The sequence below is a fragment of the Typopeltis vanoorti genome, chromosome 2 (genome assembly GCF_054136105.1).
Source record: "Typopeltis vanoorti isolate ZY-2024b chromosome 2, IOZ_Tvanoo_1.0, whole genome shotgun sequence".
Taxonomy (NCBI): Eukaryota; Metazoa; Arthropoda; class Arachnida; order Uropygi; family Thelyphonidae; genus Typopeltis; species Typopeltis vanoorti.
The window spans coordinates 43,841,248-43,863,168 of NC_143550.1; the positions used below are offsets into that span (position 1 = coordinate 43,841,248).

A 21,921-nucleotide genomic window follows, 5' to 3' on the forward strand; every position below is an offset into this window, starting at 1 on the left:
GGTTTGGTTTAAATATAGAGTTAATTACACCTGTTATTTTTAAATATTTTGCAATTTTTACGTTTATATCTTTTTCATTTTCATATGTGATCATACATCCTAGGTAGTTAAATGAATTCACCTGTTCTAAAATCTTGTTATCTATTACTATTTTAATTCTTGCTGGATATTGTCCTTTAAAGGCCATAGTTTTTGATTTTTCTGTGATATTATCATACCATAATCTTTGGCTATCTCATTTAGATCTAAAATAGCTTTCTGTAAGTTATCTTCAGAATTTGTAATTATTATTTGGTCATCAGCAAAAAGGAATGTGTTTAAGTTCACAGTAGAAGAAAGTTTAATACCTTGATGGAAATTTTTATTCATTATTTCATTTAGGTAAATATTAAAGAGTTGCTGAGAGTCCCTGCCGAACCCCTTGGTTTATCTCTCTCGTATATGATAGCCCATGATTTAATCTTATTTGTATTTGATTATTTTCATATATACTTATGATAGCTTTTAAGATATTATTTGGTATTTGTTTTTCATTTAATATGTTAAATAAAATGCTTCTTTTAACTTTGTCAAATGCTTTTTCAAAGTCAATAAATGCAATATGTGTTTCTAAATTGTATTCTCTTCTTTTCTCTATTATTAATTTTAAGCAAAAGGCCGGGTCTATACATGATCGTCTTTTCCTAAACTCATTATGTACTTCTAAAATAAAGTTTTCGGAATATTTCATTAGTTTGCTATTTAAAATTCTGCTATATATTTTGTAACAGGAATTTAGTATGCTTATACCTCTATAGTTTTTAGGGTCATCTGTATTACTTTTTTTAAAGAAATAGAATCACAATTACTTTTTTCCATTCTATTGAAGGGTTACCAGTTGTATAAACTTTATTTAAAAATAATAGGAGTCTTTCTTTGAATCTTGATCCTGTATATTTATACAGTTCTGAACTTAGCTTATCTTCTCCAGGTGATTATCCGTTTCTTGAAATGGTTCTGGATTTTAGATTTTTCCATTATTAAAAAAAGTGCATTGCAGCATGCTTACTTTAGGTGAATACTTAAATATAACAAAGTCAGATGAAACATACTTACTGCAACATAAGTCACCACAAGGGCTCCTAAAAATACTGGGCCAGCATTGAAAGCGATCCATAAAAGATAAGGTTGCCATAAACAGTTCTCTTTAACACACTGATCCATAACTGTTAATAATATTAAGGAAACTATTTTCTTCCTGAAAATAACACACACACAGGCAGGCAGCACTGCTAGCAAGAGCAGAGGTACCTAATTGTGCATATATTGTGATTTGGTTATTCAGATATTAACTGTGGTTGTAAACTGTGTTCCAACTTAAGGCATTCAAGATGAAGTGATTATGGAAAAAATTCAAAAAATTAATGGGCAAAAACATCACATTATCATTTTTAATGATTATGTGAAGTTTTGACCAATAAGCATAAAATATAAAAGGAAATTATTATTACATGACATCTCCAAGGGTTCATCGAGGGAGGCCACCTACTCTACAACTCTCCACCACTCAATCCACAAACTATAACAAACTGCAACTATCATCATCATCTACACCAATGCCATCTACCGCCCATCACCACAACTAGCATTTTCACAGACAATCATAGACATCCATGCCCACAGCAGGATTCAAACCCACAGACTTTTGGCTGGAGAGCAGATAATGCTAACCATTCGGCCAACCAAACTGGCAAATATATTACTAATATGTTTATATAAGATACATATTTTAGTTATAGTTCATGTTAGCCTTTTATTGTATTTTTTTGTTCATCCTAATGCAGAAAAAGCCACAAATATTATATTAGTAGTGAAACTAGTCAGTTTTCATTTTTATATTGTTATGACCATATAAACAGTGTATTTCCTTTTATAATATGATTCTCCCCAGAGCTGGATTTTTATTTTATATACTTTATAGCTATTGGGCTGAAAGCAGTTTTCAAATATTTGGTTACACCAAAAACTGATGTAACCAAACTTGTTGAGGTTTAGAGAGTGCTTTAGAGAGGATAGATGAAATAGAAAAACTTGCTGGAAAGAGATGGATGGTGGAAGCAAAAGACCAGAAAAACTGGAGGATCATGCAGGAGGACCTCATTCAGCAGTGGATTGAAAATACTGAGAAAGAAGAAGAGAAGAGAGAGCTTCAACTAAAAAAAAAAAAAAAAAAAATCATAATAGCATAATCCATAGTGTTATAATTTTCTTGCATTTAATTCTGTATGAATAGTGTCCAACATGAGATCTGCAAGTCCTGACTTGGCAAAAAAGATGGTAGCTTGAATATTGAAAGATCTTCACATCTGTCTGTGTAAAAGGATAAGTTGAGCCTCAAGGCACTTTCTATGTTCTTGAATGTGTTAAAGGATGGAGATGTCCTCAGGAAAACAATAAAGGTTCCCAGTTTGATGTGCAGTTTTATAAATGGAGGTTTGGTTAACTTTTCAAAATATATCCCCAATATAGAAGATGGAAATAGTTCTGATACATGTAGTATTTCATCTATTTCACAAGTTTTCAATGGTTAAAGAAAATTGGGAGGCAGTGTGGGTGGGTGGGAGGGGGGGAGAAAGAGGCTAAGCAATTGTAGTAATGAATAGTCCTGGTAATGCATGAGTGTTTTAAAGATACTGTATTGTTGGACTGTCGTGCCTATGAAGGTCAGATAGATTATTTTTTGTTTATGCATTTTGTTTTTGCAATATGAGTTAACATAGTAAAATAATTATAACCAATGACTCTCAATGCTTAAGCCTTTCTACAAATGTTTTAATGAATACATGCTACAAAATATATAGTAGAATACTTAATGAAAAATTGAAACTATACAGTAAAAAAATATTAGTAGAATGTCAAAATGGATTTAGTAAAGGACACCACAATGGATACAGTTTTTTGTTTAAAACTACTTACAGAGAAAAGAAGAGAATTTAGAAACTCATCTTTTGTTTATAGATTATGAAAAAAGCATTTGATATAGTAAAAAGACAAACTGTCTGATATATTACAAAGAATAAATATACCTAATATTTTATTACAGGCAGCATTGAATATATACAAAAGGTATATATTGTATATATTCAATATATACATTGAATATATACAAAAACAATGAAATAAAAATAAATGAAAAATATCTGAAAAAACAACCTATAAACCAAGAAGTAAGAAAGGGATACCCAGGTAATAATAGATAAGAGAATTTACAAAGAGCAATATATAGTTTAAAAATTATTGTAGAACATTTTGGAATGAAAATATTCATAGATAAAACTAAAACAATGGCATTTTGTGAACAAGCTTAGTTATAAGTAAAATGGTTATCAATAATAAAATAATAGGATAATAAATACTTTTAACTTACATGTGAAATAGCATATGAAGGAGGAAAAAAAAAAGATAAAATTAACACTTCAATGAGATTCATGAAAAGTACTGCATCATCATCATCATTATCAAATTCCTGACATGTACCCTCAAGGGATGTAGAGGATATGATAATATTATAGGAAAAACTTACATCATTACTAACCTCCTGCCTACAATCATCCTCCAAATCAATCTGTTACTTGTCAAGTTCTCCAACATTACTGGATCTTATATTTCTGTCTTCTAAGGCACTTTTTACTGTAACAATCCACCTACATCTTGGTCTTCCTCTGGATCTTTTTCCTGCCAACCTGTTTTCTTTTGCTAATCTTTCCTCTACAATTCTGTTTAAGTGACAATACCACCTTAGATTAGCTCTGCTAACACATTCTTGCCACTGATGCCATCTGTTCATGCCCTAATCTTTGTCAGGACTGTCATATCTGTGGTTTTTAGTCTGTGGTCCAGTGTTCTATTTCTAACCAGCTCTCAGATCCAAAAGTTAAAATTGGTTTGAAAACTGTCTTGTATACAGCTAATTTAGCATTTTAACTAATTCCTCTCTTATTCCATATATTTATTTATTTATTCTTATGGCAAAGAGAATACAATGCAGCTATAGGTTAATGTCTAGCCAGGAAAGCAAATCCAGGGCTTCATCTGTCACATCTGCAGCAGAATACTGTCCCCCTGTCTGAGAAACAAGCGCACATACTAACATAATAGATACCCAGCTAAACTCAACCATGTGCACAATTAGTGAGACACTGAGAAGCACTCCTCTCGCCATATAAATTTATTCAGTTGATTTCCTATCATACTAGCTTTGTTGATTCTGTTGTCTATTTTCATATTTAATTTACCAACTTCACTAAAAATTGTGCCTAGGTAGCTGATATGTTTTACTTGTTCTCCGTTCACAATGCTTCTGCCTATTTTCACTGTCTTTGTCTTGCTATTGCTGACTTTTATATCAAATCTATTACAACAGTTATTTAATTTAGTCAGGGAATCTTGCAGACTATACCAGATTTATTTAAAAGTATAACATCATCTGCATAAAGTAAAGAGCTGAGATTAACATCTCCAATTTTGACATGAGGTTTAATACTGGTTTCCTTCATAATGTACATCATTGTCTGACACCAGATTTAACATTAAACCATCTTCCTGTACTTCTTTCAATTCTAACTGTTGACTTACAACTCAAATAAAGACTAAGTATTGCACAACATAATGCCACATTGACACCATATAACTGGAGCATTTTAAACAGCTTTTCTCTTGGTACCTTGTCACGTCTTTTCCAGACCCATAAAACTTATATTTCCATGATTTCTGAATATTTGTTGTAAAGTGAAAATCTGATCCTGACAGCCTCTATTTGGCTTGAATTCAGCTTGTTCTTCACCAAGCTTCCCCTCCACAATCCTTCTCAAGTATATTTGCATAAATCTTACCAGGAACACTCAGTAGAGAAATACCTCTGTAATTCTCACATTCAGTTTTACTTACTTTTTTATATATGGGTACTATGAGAACCCATATATACTATGGGTACTAATCTTCTGGAATTCGCCCCTCTGTCCAAGAGCTCTAAACTATGCAGTGCAGCCGCTGTAAGACTATCTCCATACTTCAGCATTTCTGGCCGAATATCATCTACTCCTGTGCCTTTCCGCATTACAGGCCTTTGATGGATTTTTCTACTTCAAGTATGGATATATATATATATTCCTGACTACATGCCTGGTCTGTGTTTTTTTACCACTGTGCTATCACTGTTTTTTCATTTAACAATTTTTCGAGGTAATTAATCCATACTTCAAGGATATCTTTTTCTCAAGTTTTCATGTCACCTTCATCATCTCTAATTCCTTTTACAGCACTTTTTCCTCCATTTCTGAGCTTCTTGCAGTTGTTACCTGCAAGTTATTCTGAAGGTAACAACCTGCAGAATACCTTGCTACCTTCTTGATATTTATTTTCTATGTTCTTACCATAGTCTTCCCATGACTTTTGTTTAGCTAGTTTTACACAGTGTTTAGCTTTCTTACATTTGTCTCTGTATTCTCTAAGAGAACAAGCTGACTTATTTGCCAGGAACTTTGATATGCTTTCTTCTTTTCCTTCATTGCCTCTTTAACTTCCTATGTCCACCATGGAGTTCTGATTTTTCTATCCTTACAGACAACCTCACCACATGCCTCTTTGGCTGAATCAATCAGTGTTTTCTTCAGGGCTTTCCACTGAATCTCCAAGGTTTGGTTCTTGTTCTCAAACTCTTATTTTTTCTTCAATAATCTTTGTGTATTTCAGTCTACAGTTCACATTAGAGAGCTGCTCAACTTTTATTCACTTTAAACCTTTCTTACATGTTCTTATTTTTAACATGGAATTCAATTTTATCTTACTCAAGACTAAATGGTGATCACATCTAATTTCAAATCCTCTGTACACTCTAGTGTCCTGAAGCAGTGAGAAAACATCACTATCAACAGCAACATAATCAACGAGACTTTGTCTTACTCCTTTCATTTTCTCTTCAGGTGAATTTGTGCACAGTTTTGTCCTTCAACATTGTGTTAGTAATAACACAATGTTCCAGTTTTACAACATTTTAGAACATTAAATTGGCAATCATTATTCTTCGTCCATAATGCCAATTATCAAATCATCCTGCAGGATATCTGCATCAATTTTTATCAACTATTGCTCTCCCCAGTTTTGCATCATCAGCAAACAACTGAATATCTCCTGTTAAATCTTTCTCTATGTCAATGATATACAAATTAAAGGGTATTGGCCCTAGCACTGAACCCTGAGGTACTCCACTAGTCACCATCATTCCCCCTAGATTCCACTCCACCATATACTACTCTCTGGTATCTGTCCATCAGCAATCCCCCTATCCATGCTACTGGACTTCTCTCCATTCCCATTTGCTCCAGTTTTTGTAATAATTTTCCATATGATATTCTGTCAAATGCATTGGCAAAGTTGAGCAGTATTATGGATTAACCATTACCTTTATCCAATTCTGCTGTCAGTTTATTATAAAATGTGAATATGCTACTAAGATGTTGAATGCCTCCTGTTCAACTACCCCAATGTTGATATGCATCTCTGTAACATCAGCAACTGTAAAATCACCACCTGGATGATAAACCTTTGCAAAATGATCACTCAGCAACTATTTTTTTGGTTCAGTCACCTTCCTACTATGAGCATTGTGTAAAGTCATTCTAGTAATTTTTCCTCTAACTTGCTACGTAACAAAAAAAAAACTCTTTTGGGTTTGGCTAATTCTCTCTCATAGTCTGATTTGGCCTTCCTTACCATACTAATCATCCTTCTTGTTTGCACTCTGTACTGCTCAAGAGTATGCTGATCACTTTTTTCTTTATAATTCTTTTCATATCCTTTTACAGCACTTTTACAGCGTTTTCTTTTTTTGCAGCTCTTGCTTAATATCCCTACTAATCCACTTAATTCAAACTTGGTTTACTTCCAGACTTTGGATATGCAGTCTGATACTACTCTTAGGCAATCACTGATCACTTGCCATGCACTGACATTCTTTCTTTGTAGCTACCCAAGCCTGTTCCAAGATGACTTCTGAGTCTCTCATAATCATCAGCCTTATAGTTGAACATAAATCACTTCTTGACAGGGAACTCCCTGTTTGGCAACTTCCCAGAACAAGTCCACATGGTCACTCTTTCCAATTGGAGGCAGAGTGTCTACTTTGGTTATGGATACATCTTCTGCTCCTATTATCAGATCCAACATCCTCAAATCCTCCTTGTTTCCTCTATAACATGTTGTTTCATGCAATTATCCCTTAGCAACTGTTCAAATCTAAATCCCACTTCCATCTTGCTATGCCCCCCTCCCTCCCTCCAATCAACGTCCACATAGTTAAAGTCTCCCATAATAATTGTTTTTATCAAGGTTTTTCATAAGTTGTTTTTGCTTTGGCAATCGTTTATATAATTTTTTATCAAGATATCTTATGTAAAAAGCAAGTTCGTCCTTGTTCTACTGTAGTTTTTGATTTCCTTAACTAATCCTTGTTAGTTAATCAATATTAAGCAATAATCAAAATAAATTCTTTACATTTCATGTTACTCTGGGACTGTTCTACTGGATATCATGCTTATTTAGCAAGACTGCAAGTTTTTGAGGTCAATAAATGGTTTACTAAATTTAGCTACATAACAGGATGTATTAAAAAAGCACTTAAGATGCTTAAATATTTAGAATCCATTTTTTTGGAAAGCTATTATAGGTATATTTTCTGGATGATTTCTGCAATGTCTATGTCACAGCACTTTCTGTATGAATTGGATGCTGCAGTATCCAATTCATACAGGTATTATCTAGAGGTAATACCAGCAGCCCGAGATATTTTTCATATACATTACAAAATGCAACTTCACCTTCATAGCACAACTAGCTGAATTCCTTCAGCTAGTCTTGGAAATCACATCTTACCTGATTAATGTTACTTGGCTGCACAACAGAAGAATCGTTTCACAAAACTTATAAAAGTATAGTTTTCTTTGTTTATTGTTCACATAATAAAAGGCAAATTCATATAAAATATCCATAAAAAAATAATTTGCTAGGAAAGACAAAATTTATGAAAACAATATCACTCACTGTGGAGTCAGACACTGTTATGATGTAGTAACTGGTTCAGTATATCTATCTATCTATATATATATATATATTTTTTTTTTAAGTATATTTTCTATTTCATACCATATAATGCATATAATACCATACCATGCAAGGTTATTTATACTGAATTAAATTAATGCATTGATTTGATTATAAAATTTATTTAGCTGTAATTTAATTTAAATGCATTCATAATAAGAAAAACTTCTTGTTTCACTTGTAGAAGCATGTGAGATTTACTGTTTTCAAGTAAAGTACCATGACAATAACACATAATGATAGCTAATTTTTCTCCCTTCATAATTTCCCCTACTCTTTTCTCCTTTCATTCCCTGTGGAATGTTCACTATAGAGAGAGATTGAAGAGTTTGGTGGATTGGAGAAAAAGAGGTGACATAATAGAGATATTTAAATTAGTGAGGGGATTTTATTGGATTAATCCAGATAGGATTATAAAAAAGTCAAAGGTGAGAGGAGAGGAACCAGATGCCATCTCTGAAAGTTATGTAAAAGTGTGGTGAAGAGTGATGTGAGGAGCAGATTTCTTATATGGAGAACTGTCAGTGAATGGAATGCATTACTTGAATATGTTGCTAATGCAGAGAGTGATAAAGATTTTAAGATTCAAACCAAAAGTATGACATGTAGTGGAGTATGCATAGAGTGAGAAGAACACTGTATAATACTGTTGTGGGAAAAATTATGGGATTTTTGGAACTCAATAGCAGACATTTATATTTTTTCTTATAGAAAGAAAAACATTTAAAAGTAATTAATAAAGAAAAAGTCATCCAGCCTTCATTTTGGCAACATAAATGATATAGAAATAGTGGATATTTAAGATCCAACATTATTTCAAAGTCAAATATGTGCAGAAACTATGGAAGTATGAAACCATGATCTTTAATAGCCACTATTTCTATACATTTAAAAGTTATCAATTTAAATTGTGGTTTAAGCAAATAAGAATGCTATGACTAAATCCCAAAATGCTAGATACCCAACAAGGTACACAATGACAAGGTGAGGATTGGACATCAAGTTAGAAGCCCTGGTTGGTTCTCCGCATTCCCCAAAAGGGCATGTGGAGGTCTTCTCCCAGATATCCAGTCTTGGGTTAATATGCAAATGGAGAACTGGACAATGAGACTTATTTTTGCTTATGGTCCTACAGAAGATTCTACTAAGGAAGAATTTTTTGAGGCATTAGAGAAAGCCACTGACACAACGAAAAAGGAAAAGTTAATCCTTGTTGGAGATATAAACAGCAGAGTAGAGAATGATTACTAGACATATAAGAATGCTTTGGGAAAATTTAGAGAAAAGAGATAAGCTAATAATGGTAAGTACATGCTAGATTTCTGCTCAGGACATGAACAAATTATTACTAACACCATGCTCCAACATAAAAATGTGCAAATATTCACACGTAGAGAAGATGTAGGAAATAAGAAAAGTCTCACTGACTATGTCATTGTCGACAGTGATGTTTTCCATCTGGTTCTGGACAAAAGAGTACACAGAGGATTCAAAATAGGAAGTGATCGCTATTTAGTGTTGAGCAGGATAAAACTGAACTTAATATTGAAAAGAAGGGTGTGTAAGAAAGTTTGAAAAGAATCAAATTTGAACAGCTATCCAACGTGAACTGTAGACTTAAATACACAAACATTATTCAAGAAAAACTGAGAGTTTGAAAAATAGAACCAAACTTTGGAGATTCAGTGGCAAACCCTAAAGAAAACTTTCATTTAACCAGAGAAGCATGCTGTGAAGTAATCTGCAAGGATAGAAAAGTCAGAACTAAATGGTGGACTTAGGAAATTAAAGAGGCAGTCAAGGAAAAGAAGAAAGCATCTCAAAAGTTCCTGACAAGTAAGTCAGTTTATGCTCTTAGGGAATACAAAGAAAAATGTAAGAAAGCAAAGCATTGTGCAAAATTAGCTAAACAAAAGTCATGGGAAGACTTTGGTAAGAACATAGAAAATAAATATCAGTAAGGAGGTAAAATATTCTGAACTATTGAAAAAGCTCAGAAATGGAGGAAAGAGTACTGTAAAAGGAATTAGAGATGATAAAGAGACCTGAAAACTGAATATATAGATATTCTTCATGTATGGAGTAATTACTTTGAAAGACTGCTAAATGAAACAAGTAGTGATGGCATGGTGGTAGAAAACACTCAACAGGAATGTCATCTGAAATATCTGTACTTGAAGTAGAAAAGCTATCACAAACCTGAAATGTGGAAAGGCAGCTAATGTAGATGATTTCAACCAGAAATGCTAAAATGGGGAAGTATATAAAGTTTTACGCTGGTTACACTGCATAATCCAGAAAGCCTATTCCGAAAGTCAAATTCCATATGATTGGAGTAGAGCACTCATAGTACCCATCTAAAAAGGGAATAAAGCTGAATGTGAGAATTAGAGAGGAATTTTTCTACTGAGTAAGATTTATGCAAGTATTCTTGAGAAATGGCTAAGAAAAATTGTGCGGGAGAAGCTTGAAGAAGAAGAACACTGGGTTAATGCCAAACAGTTAGGTTGTCACAATCAGATTTTCACTTTAAGATAGATCCGGAAAAGGCATATGACAACGTGCCAAGAGGAAAGTTTTTCAAAATGCTCCAGTTATATGCTGTAAATGGGACATTATATCAAGAATACATGGTCTCTATTTGAGTTGCAAATGAGCACTTAGAATTGAAGGAGATACAGGAAGATGGTTTGTGATGTTAAGTCAGGTGTGTAACAAGGGTGCACATCATCTGCACTGTTATTTATCATCTTATATGGATCACATTATGAAGGAAAGCAGCATTAAACTTGATACAAAATTGGAGATGTTAATCTCAGCAATTTATCTTATGCAGATGATGATGTATTCCTAAATAAATCTCGGACAAGTCTGCAGGATTCTTCCCTGACCAAACTGAATAACTGCTGTAATAAATTTGATATGAAAATCAGCATTAAAAAGACAAAGACAATGAAATTAGGCAGAAACATTAACTGCATCTATAGAAAAAATAAAACATTTCAGCTATTTAAGCACACTTTTTAGTGAAGATGGGAAATTAAATTTGGAAATAGACAGAATTAGCAAACCTGATATGTTAGGAAGTCAAATGAATAAATTTATATGGAATAAGAGAGAGAGAGATTAGTCAAAACAATAAACTAGATGTATACAAGACAGTGTTAGAAATATAACTCTTGATCAAAGATAATAAATCCTGAAAAAGATTAGGAGACCAAACATGGCATCAATGGCAGTATCATATTAAATATGAGGGATATTAGGAAAAGAATCTGGCATTGTTAGCATTCTAGAATGTGTTAACAGAGCTACTCTCAGGTAGTAAAGCCACTTAAACAGAATGTGAGAGGAAAGATTAGTCAAACAAGTGTTCTTTGTCAGGATGGCAGGGAAAAGACTAGAGGAGGACCAAGATATAGGTGGCTTGATATAATAAAAAGTGCCTCTTTATGGTATCATTCCACCTATATCTTGTGAATGTTGACAGATAGTAGGCTAATCTAGAGGAAAACTGTTGATAGGAAGTTAGTAATGATGCAACTTTTCATGTAGTACTATCATAAGATCCTGCATACCCTTCCCTGAGAGTATAGAGTATGTGTCGGGAATTTGATGATGATGATAACAGTTATTAATTGTTATGTCGGGACAACTGTTGAGTTTTTAATAAGTTTTTTTTCACAGTTGTTCATAGAGAAAGGAAAAAAAATAATAAATGTCTGAACCTTACGAGATAATAGGTCAGAAGAAAGTGAAGATAACTGGTTTATATTACAACTTTTAGAGAAAACCACAACTAAAATTGCAAGTGTTTTTTTGAGATTCTTTAAAAGGGAATGTTGTAGTATTTGAATTAATTCAGATCCAGAACTTTTATTTCCAAAGAGTTGGAAATAAAACTTCTTTAGTAAATTCACTGGCAACCACCTGTAATCAAATACCTTGAGAGTGAATGTGATGTTAAACAAAAAAAAAAAGGCAATTATACAAAGAAAATAATATACTTGGAATGCATTTAAAATGAGGCTGAAAATTCACTTGCTGCTTGTCTCTGATAACTTATCTGAAGCGAATGGATTTCTGGAAGCCTGGTGATAATCATGAAACAAAAGAATGCATAAATTTGGATTGAAATTATAACCTAGATAGCAAGCTATCTAGGTTATAATTTCAATTTAACCAATTACCAATATTACAGGATATCAATCTCAAAAGACTGCTTGCTGTTACAATTAATACAATAGTCAAGAAAAATATAGATTGAACACCATCTTCTTCACCATAAACTTCATTTAGATGAATATTTTTATTTTAAATAAGGATACACCTCTTTAATAAAGAGTATTTCTTGTTAGACATCTCATCAATAGATATTGTGATGAAGCAGGCTGAACATGCAGTTAGAATTCCAATAAAACAGATGATTACCCAACGCTTAATATCAGAATAGATTACATCCTAAAATTGCAACATGTAAAAAATATTTAAAACAATTTTTTTAACTTATTTAAAATGAACTATTGAAAAGTGATGAAAAGTGACTAAACTTCAAATTATGACAGCAGAATAATTTCTATGCAAGTGTTCTGCTATCATGAAAATTTCAGAGAAATGAAATAATCTGTACAAGTATGTTTGATAAATAGTCGATTTAACATTTATATTAAAAAATGTTAAGAGCTAGTTCAGCATGTTTATTATCATGCTTATGTTTAAAGACAATTATTTTACACTCAACATTTTAATATACTCAGACAATTTACCTCTTGGAAATGATATATAACTTAAAAGCACTGACAAAACAACTGGATACCATTAAGAACAATTATACACATGAACTGATTAAACTTATGTCACTTATAGGGTTAAAATGGTAGAGTGGTTTTCATAAATTATGTGATTCTAGTTAAGGAAAAAAATGACTATATAAGAAATCAGACATATGATGTTATACCATGTCTGTATATACTACTAAAAACAGAATAATATTCAGTTATATATAAGGATGAGGTGCAAATCCATTAATTTAGTAATAAGTAGGCACTTAAATTAAAACAATGATATTTTATAAATCCCAACATGAGAGATCAACAAAACCTATTATGCTGTGCATGAAAAAGTGATCAGGAAGAAAAGGAACCTGGTGTGTTTTCTTAAAAGCTGGATGTCAGTCCTTGGAATCTAATCCTGATGAGGATCTGAATATTAAAAAAAAGGAAGAGTGAAATGAGATGTCTCTTTTAAGAAATAAAACTTTTGATAGATTTGAAGTTAACTACATTATTTTTACCTCATGGTAAATGGTAAGGAAAACACTAAGATGGCAGCTATGGAAGATGGTAAAGCTTAAAAGATTTGAGCTGTTTGAGGTTTGTTGAATGAAGAAACAAAATAGTGTGTGTTATCATCAGCAAACCATGAAGTTGATTTGGAGTTTTTGAGGGGTCATTAATGTCTGGGGAGAAGAGTGTAAGCAAAAAGCAATCCATATAAACCTGCACTGATAGAGAAATCCAAAGAAGAAATAAAAACATCTCCCATGACAAACTATAAGAGATAAAAATGAAACAAAATCACAAACATAGTTTCTAAGTTAGACCTAATCAAATACCTAAATGTCAGATCTGCTGTGGAACAAGTGTGAAAATCAGCCATTCTATTGACATTAGCTCAGTCCTCAAATGCAATATAGATCATCAAGAACAAACTTTTGTGCCACCTGGAAGCCCACCAATTAGTGATCACTAGAATGATGATCATTAATTGGTGGGCTTCCAGGTGGCAAAAAAGTTGGTTCTTGATGATCTCTAATGCATTTGAGGACTGAGCTGATGGCAATAGAATGGCTGATTTTACCTTCCTTTTCATGGATGAGCCAGATATATATGCTTCGGTAGCGCTTGTGACATAGTAATGATTATTAGAAACATGTACTCATAAGAATATTATTATTGCAAATACACTGAATAAATTACAGAAAACAAAGAGAAAAATTGGATAACTCAGGGAAAAAAGAAAAGAAAAAAAGCATATGAAAGTCAGGAATATTATGTAAAAAGTGAGGCTGAGTCTGGTTATCATATGCAAATGAGTGGCACACTGTCAGTGATATATGCACATTAGCCACAGAATAAAAATCAGGCGTTTTGGAGTGGTTTTCTATTTTGTGTCTAAAGTAAGAATAAAACGTTTTGTGATAGCAAAATTCTTGGATATCCAGAAGACATCCTTTAACCAATGAATTCAGTTGGCAAGCCATCGACTTTGCTTGGCCTCTAGATAAGACTAGAGGCCAAGCAAAGTCAGGCAGAGGTAGCTAGATAATTACTAGGAGTCATTCTATGTTCACAGACTGAACCAATTCCAACAGACAAAACATTGCAGAGATACACATTAAATAGAGGCAGATATGCAGGTGACTGATATCTCAGATTATCTGCTTGCCAAAACAGGAGTGCTACTCCTCATCAACTACAATCTGATCTCATGATGGCTGCAGGAATATTGGTATCTGCTTCCATTATGCAAGGAAGGTTTCACAAAAGTGATCTGCATGCCAGGCAACCAATAGTCTGCACACCTCTATCCCCCCATGCCACAGGAGAGAACATTTGAAACGGGCCATGCCCTGTGTTAACTAGACCCAATGACAAATGGGAGTTAGTAATGTTTACAGGTGATTCCCAATTTGCTCTACAAATTGATACCAGGCTTGCTCTGATCTGGAGAGAACCAAGGACAAATTATCATCCCTCTAATAACTACAAAAGGGACACTTATGGTGGAGGAAGTGTGATGGTTTGGGGGAGCATCTTGTTGGGTGGATGCACCGACTTGTATGTAATTCCTAATGGCGCATGAATATTGCAACTTATAGAGACAAGGTCCTAGACCCCTATGTTCACCCATATGCAGGTGATAGGGGACATTTATCCTACAAGATTATAATACTAGTCCTCACTGAGCAAAGCTCATGGAGCTCCTAAATCTTTCAAGGTTTTGGGAAGGAGGATTGAGAGCAGCAACACTTGTACCTAGATCATCCCAGATGTACTCAATAGGATTAAGGTGGAGATGTGTTACTGCTTACTAACAAAGGAATGTTATTCCTTTTTTTTACAATCTTAGCCATGACCTGGTGTGCCACTAAAATGGTAAGTAAAATGATATAATTATAAAAACTAAAATTAAAATAAACTTTGAAATAAAATAATTAATTTTATTTATGAGCCATTTGAGGATGAGGCGCGCTCCCAAAGGCAATGAATAAGCAGTCCTCCGGATTTAAGTTTGGGCAATGTTCTACACTTCAGCACTCTTTAAAACAACCATTCAAACTCAAACCGACACCAATGTAAAAGGCAAGTATTTGACCACAGAATATTGTGGTCAGTGTCCACTCTGTGCTATGCCAGGCCATATTTTTTAATTTATTATGGGTGATATAAGATTTTATGTTACTTTAGTCATATTTCAGCCAAACAGCCTGTTTGTCCAAATTACAAGCGCAGGCAATCGTACTAGATCTGAACACCAAGAAGGGAAAAAGGGGCCTGGTTATCTTTTATGGAAAGTAACCAGGAGGATATACTGTTGATAGGGAAGAATATAAGGACTGAACTGTATCTTTTTGGGATCACCGTAAAATTTACCTTATTGTTAGTATAACCAATCATTGTTACCTCATCTGCTTCAACATTTTCCTGCATCTTGTTCAGTTAATTTTTCTTTTCCTATCTGAGTTTCTTTAATTGTTTCCTGACTTTTTCTAATTCTCTCATCGCTTATCTTACAATGTTTTAATCAGGATATTTTAAACATTAAGTTACCCGCACATATATCTTCAACAGCAATACTTCAACCCTTCTGATCAGCTGTACATAAGTTTACATCTCCAACAGCTTCATAAACTTGTGCTTTGTTCTTACAGGTTTTTGGTAGCATTTAAAAAAAAAACATAACATTATATCAACAATTATGTTACTAAATGCACTAAATATAACAAATTCACTAAAAATTACAATCCCACACTAAAAATACACCTACTGATTTATGAAAACTCAATAAATCAGAAGGAAAAAATCACCAATTTAACAGCAGTTTCCTAAAAACACGACTGCACAACAAAATAATCTTGAACCAGACTGTCTACAGTACACATACTCTCAATCTAGCCTCATAATCTAATTCCATAATTCATCATCCATGTACCCTCAAGGGATGTACAGGATATGATAGTACTACATGAAAAATTTACATCATTACTAACTTCCTATCTACAATTTTCCTCCAAATCAGTCTGTTACTTGTCAAGACTCCAACATTAACAGATTTTATATTTCTATTGTCTAAGGTCTTCCTCCGAGTGGTTTTTTTGCTAATCTTTCCTCGCCCATTCTGTTTAAGTGACCATACCACCTGAGATCAGCTCTGCTAACGCATTCCTGGATGCTGACAATGTCAAGTTCTTTCTTCATAGCCTTGTTTTTAATATGATATTGCCATTGATGCCATCTGTTCGTGCCTCTAATCTTTCTCAGGACTCTAATATCTGCAGTCTCTAGTCTTTGGTCAAGTGTTTTACTTCTGACCCAGCTCTCAGATCCATAAGTTAAAATTGGCTTGAACACAATATTGTCTTGTATAAAACTAATTTACTGTTCTAATTTCTCTCTTATTCCATATGAATTTATTCAATTGGCTTCTTACCATACCAGCTTTGTTGATAATGTTGTCTATTTCTATATTTAATTTACCATCTTCACTAAAAATTGTGCCCAAGTAGCTGAGATGTTTCACTTGTTCCACAGGTTCTCCATTCACAACACAGTTGACATTTTCAATGATTCTGCCTATTTTCATTGTCTTTGTCTTTTTATTGCTGACCTTCATACCATATCTATTACAACAGATATTCAATTTAGTCAGGGAATCTTGCAGACTTGTAGCGGATTTATTTAGAAGTATAACATCGCCTGCATAAAGCAAAGAGCTGACATTAACATCTCCAATTCTGATATCATGTTTAATACCACTTTCCTTCATAACGTGATCCATATAGATAATAAATAACAGAGGGGATAATGTACATCCTTGTCTGACATCAGATTTAACATTAAACCATTTTCCTCTACTTCCTTCAATTCTAACTGCTGACTTACAACTCAAATAAAGACTAAGTATTGCTTGATATAATGCCCCATTGACACCATATAACTGTAGCATATTGAATAGCTTTCCTCTTGTCATATGCCTTTTTGAATCTATGATCTACAAAAGTAAAAAAACAGATCTCTGTTATATTCCCAAGACTTTTCAACTATTTGTCTTAAAGTGAAGATCTAATCCTTACAGCCTCTATTTGGCCTGAATATAGATTGTTCTTCACCAACTTTTCTTCCACAATTCTTCTCAACCATTTCTCGAGTATTTGCACAATTCTTACCTGAGCACTCAGTAGGGAAATACCTCTGTAATTCTCACATTCAGTTTTATTTCCCTTTTAATATATGGGTACTATGAGAGTTCTCCTCCAATCATTGGGAATTTGTCCCTCTGTCCATTTCTTCTGAATTATGCAGTGCAGCCACTGTATGGCTTTTATACCTTCCTTACTTCAGCATTTCTGGTTGAATATCACCTGCTTCTGCTGCCTTTTCAAATTTCAAGCCTTTGATGGCTTTATCTACTTCAAGTATGGATATGTATTCCTGAATGTATGCCTGTTGAGTGTTTTTTTACCACTGTGCTATCACTGCTTGTTGGATTTAGCAATTTTTTGAAGTAATTACTCCATACGTCAATGATACGTCAATGATAGGTTTTTCTCCAGTTTTCATGTCACCATTATTATCTTGAATTCCTTTTACAACACTCTTTCCTCCATTTCTGAGCTTCTTCAACAACCTCCAGAATATCTTGCCACCTTCTTGATATTTAATTTCTATGTTCTTACCAAAGTCTTCCCATGACTTTTGTTTAGCTAATTTTACACAGTGTTTTGCTTTCTTACATTTGTCTCTGTATTCTCTAAGAGAACAAGCTGACTTATTTGCCAGGAACTTTTGATATGCTTTCTTTTTTTCCTTCACTGCCTCTTTAACTTCCTGTGTTCACCATGGAGTTCTGATTTTTCTATCCTTGCTGACAACCTCACCACATGCCTCTCTGGCTGAATCAATCAGGGTTTTCCACTGAATCTCCAAGGTTTACTTCCTGTTCTCAAACTCTTTTATTTTTTCTTCAATAATCTTTGTGCATTTTAGTCTACAGTTCACATCTGAGAGCAGCTCAACTTTTATTTGCTTTAAAACTTTCTTACATGTTTTTATTTTCAAAATGAAATTCAATTTTATCCTGCTCAAGACTAAATAGTGATCGCTTCCAATTTCAAATCCTCTGTACACTCTATATCACAATTCCATAATTGTGATATCATTTACTCTTCTCACCTTTTCCATATCTTCTTTATCCCGCCCAAACTCAGAGGCCAAATCTGCACACAGTAGCATATAGTTTATTTTTCTTTCAAATTTAAATTTTAATTCATCAATAATACATTAATGTAATGCCTGCTGGTTGGTAATAATAAAAAAGGGCTCCTTAAAGCTTAGCTTTTATTTATTTATATACTTGCAAGGAACTTTTTTGACCTCTTGAGTCCACTTCTGATTTTTCTATTCTTACAAACGATTATGCCATATTCATAACAGTACTTCTAAATATGGTTCCAAGTTACTACAAAATTCAATGCAGTGTTACTAATCCTGCTTATAATTATAGATAATCTGTATATAATTTTGGGTTTGGAAAAGGAATTTTTTTTTTTTTTAATATTTGAGCTGTTTGTAATGTCAGTAGTTTTAATCTCATGTTTATGAAATTAGTCTGAATGCTATGTGTGCTGAAATGCATGGAAGGATGGAGACTACCTTGATCGTCCAACGAAAAAAGTAAATATTAATATACTCGAAGATTAATATCCTTATTTTGTAAAATACTTTTGTTTCAAAAAGAAACAATATAAATAGATAAAATACTTACAGTGAATTTTTTCCCCCTCTGTTCTTCAAGGAATACAGTATTTTCACAAATGTCGTAGTCCAAACTCTATATATAAAAAAAAATAATGCTCATTCAGGTTATGAAAGAACTGCAATCAAAAAATCATATATAGTCAAGCTGCTATAGTCTAACTACAGGGCTCTGTGGTGATATGCATTTAGCTCAATTTGTAAATGTACGTCACATGTAATTAACCATATAAGCAAGGCAAAAATCCATTTAAATAGTCCAATTAAAATTGTCCCACCCTTATTATTTATGGCAGTATATTTAATACCACTAAAAAGCATAAGACTTTCAGAATTTTTCATTTTAAAAGAATTTCTATATATACAGAGCAGCAAAAATAAATAAAATAATATAAATAAATAATGGTGGTGGTATCAAATTTCTTTTTGAAAAGACATGGACATAATTTAATACTTTAATTAAGAAACAAATGGATGGACATATCAGCCTTGCAGCCCATCACAAACCAACCAACACAGGTCAATACATGCACTTCACATCTTCGCACCACATTTCTCTAAAACTAAGCATTATACACATGCTAAAAAATAGGGCCTCTCACATCACTACACATGATAAAGATCTCAAAGATGAACTATCCCACAGATTAAAAACCCTGACAGACAATGGTTATCCAAAAAAATTGATCCATAAGATAATTTTCTGCGACCCCCACAACAACAATCAGAGGAAATACGTTACAAATCCACCATCGCCATTCCTTATGCTAGGACAGTTTCTAAAAAGATTGCTACACTCCTTAAGCCACATGAAATACAAGTGACTTTTAAACTTTTAAAGACTATCCAGCATTTTTTAAGATCTCTGAAAGACAGTCATGCCTTCTTCAAATATGCTGGTGTCTATAACATCCCCTGTTCATGTGGATTAAATTACATTGGTCAGACCTCAAGAACTTTGGAAATTAGAAAAAAAGAACATGTAGGAGATGTAAACAATAACAGAGAAGTTATTAAGATGCCTTCTTCAAATATGCTGGTGTCTATAACATTCCCTGTTCATGTGGATTAAATTACATTGGTCAGACCTCAAGAACTTTGGAAATTAGAAAAAAAGAACATGTAGGAGACGTAAACAATAACAGAAGACAATTCTGGGTTAGCCCTTCATTTCTCGAGGACAAATCATACCATCGAATGGGATGGTATGATGCCTATTTAGAGGAAGATTTCCGTTCCCAATACATAAAAGAAGCCATAACATTCATCTGTTCTAAATACAACCTCAATAGAAATCAAGGATTAATTCTCGCTGATATTTGGAAGACCCTCATAAGATTGTTAAGCATGCCAGAGTTAAATTTCGCTACTAATTACAAAATGTTCCTGCATAACAACAGTTGACATCATACACGCTCCATGAGTTTGATGTACGCATTCTTCTGTATCTGTAAAAAATACAATTGTATTCGGTTCATTCCTTCATGAACAGTTTAAGTGTTTTGTAATGTGGAGACCTCACTAATCCTCTTGCAAAAGAAGAGTCAAGAATATTAAGTATGCTGTTATCATGATAATGTTTTGGGTTGCATATCTCTTTTATTCACCCTGAAGAAGCCAAACAGCTAAGTTAGCGAAACTTGTAGGTATTTCTTACTTAGTATCAATTAAAATCCTTCAGCCAATATAAAAGTTTATGCCAATTTTCTTAGGTAACTTTTTTTTTTTTAATTTTTTTCTTCTGTGATGTCTGAAGGCTTTTTTCCCCCCTATATGTGATAGTGATCATGCCATTATCATTATTATTATTTATTTTTTTCACTAGAGAATTCTCATGTAAAGGGATCATTTTTAGCATATTTTCTGGAGAAAGGCAATGCACAGCAGAAGATAATACATTCTAATGGAAATAGACTAGATTTTAATATTCAGGATAACATAACTAAGATGTGGCAGTCATACAAGTCAATATCCCTTCAGATACTGTCTTACTGTTACCTTCTATGTGAGAGAATATTTTATTAAATGTTGTAATGCTTTACTTCCTGATATGGAATGTTGTGCCTCTGTTTTGATCATTTCAATCTTGTTCTCATTCTACCATTTTGACTTGATCAGCAGGCTGAATGTTATTCACCATGAGTGACACATTAAGTGTATTGTTCCTGTGATTGCTGTTTTATGTTTTAACTACCACGTGGATGTAGATGATAGATTCAGGAAAGACAGTTCAGTATGGCTGTACTACTGGCACCTGAAACATCTCAAATGATTTGGAATGTACTGCACTGCATGGCAGTTCAGACAGTATTTCTTACATAAGGTGGAGGTGTTAAAATATAGGGATCAAGATTCATCTTATGGCTGAATTGAAATATCAAATTCTTTGATATTTCAATTCAGAGCAAATCTACTCACCTAGAATATCAAAGGGATTCCACTCCAATATATATCATCCCTCTCAAGAAGTTAAAAGTGTTATTTATTTAAGAGAGGGAAGAGGGAAGACCATAACTGGTATTCTCCCAATAGATGTTGCACTAATTAAATTATTCAATAGCTTTCCCTTAAGGAGTTAAGTAACCACTTAATGTGGAGACCTCACTCCTCCTCTTCCAAAAGAAGAGTCAAGAATATTAAGTATGCTGTTATCATGATAATGTTTTGGGTTGCATAAACATATACACTGCATGGAAAGAAGTCAATGAGCAGCATAGTGTGAGGAACAAACAGCTATTTCATCCAACTT

The 21,921-nt window shown here is 33.3% G+C and overlaps 1 protein-coding gene across 1 annotated transcript in view; it reads right to left on the bottom strand.

The window, feature by feature from the left end:
• The window catches only part of LOC150108972 (H(+)/Cl(-) exchange transporter 7-like), a 327,290-nt gene that overhangs the window by 288,089 nt on the left and 17,280 nt on the right, over positions 1-21,921 (bottom strand). Inside the window, exons 3-5 of the mRNA XM_090401357.1 lie at positions 19,183-19,248; positions 12,465-12,597; positions 1,096-1,205 (exon numbers count right to left, since the gene is read on the bottom strand). Of these exons, the coding sequence (XP_090257483.1) occupies positions 1,096-1,205; positions 12,465-12,597; positions 19,183-19,248 (309 nt within the window). The remainder of the gene's footprint in view (positions 1-1,095; positions 1,206-12,464; positions 12,598-19,182; positions 19,249-21,921) is intronic.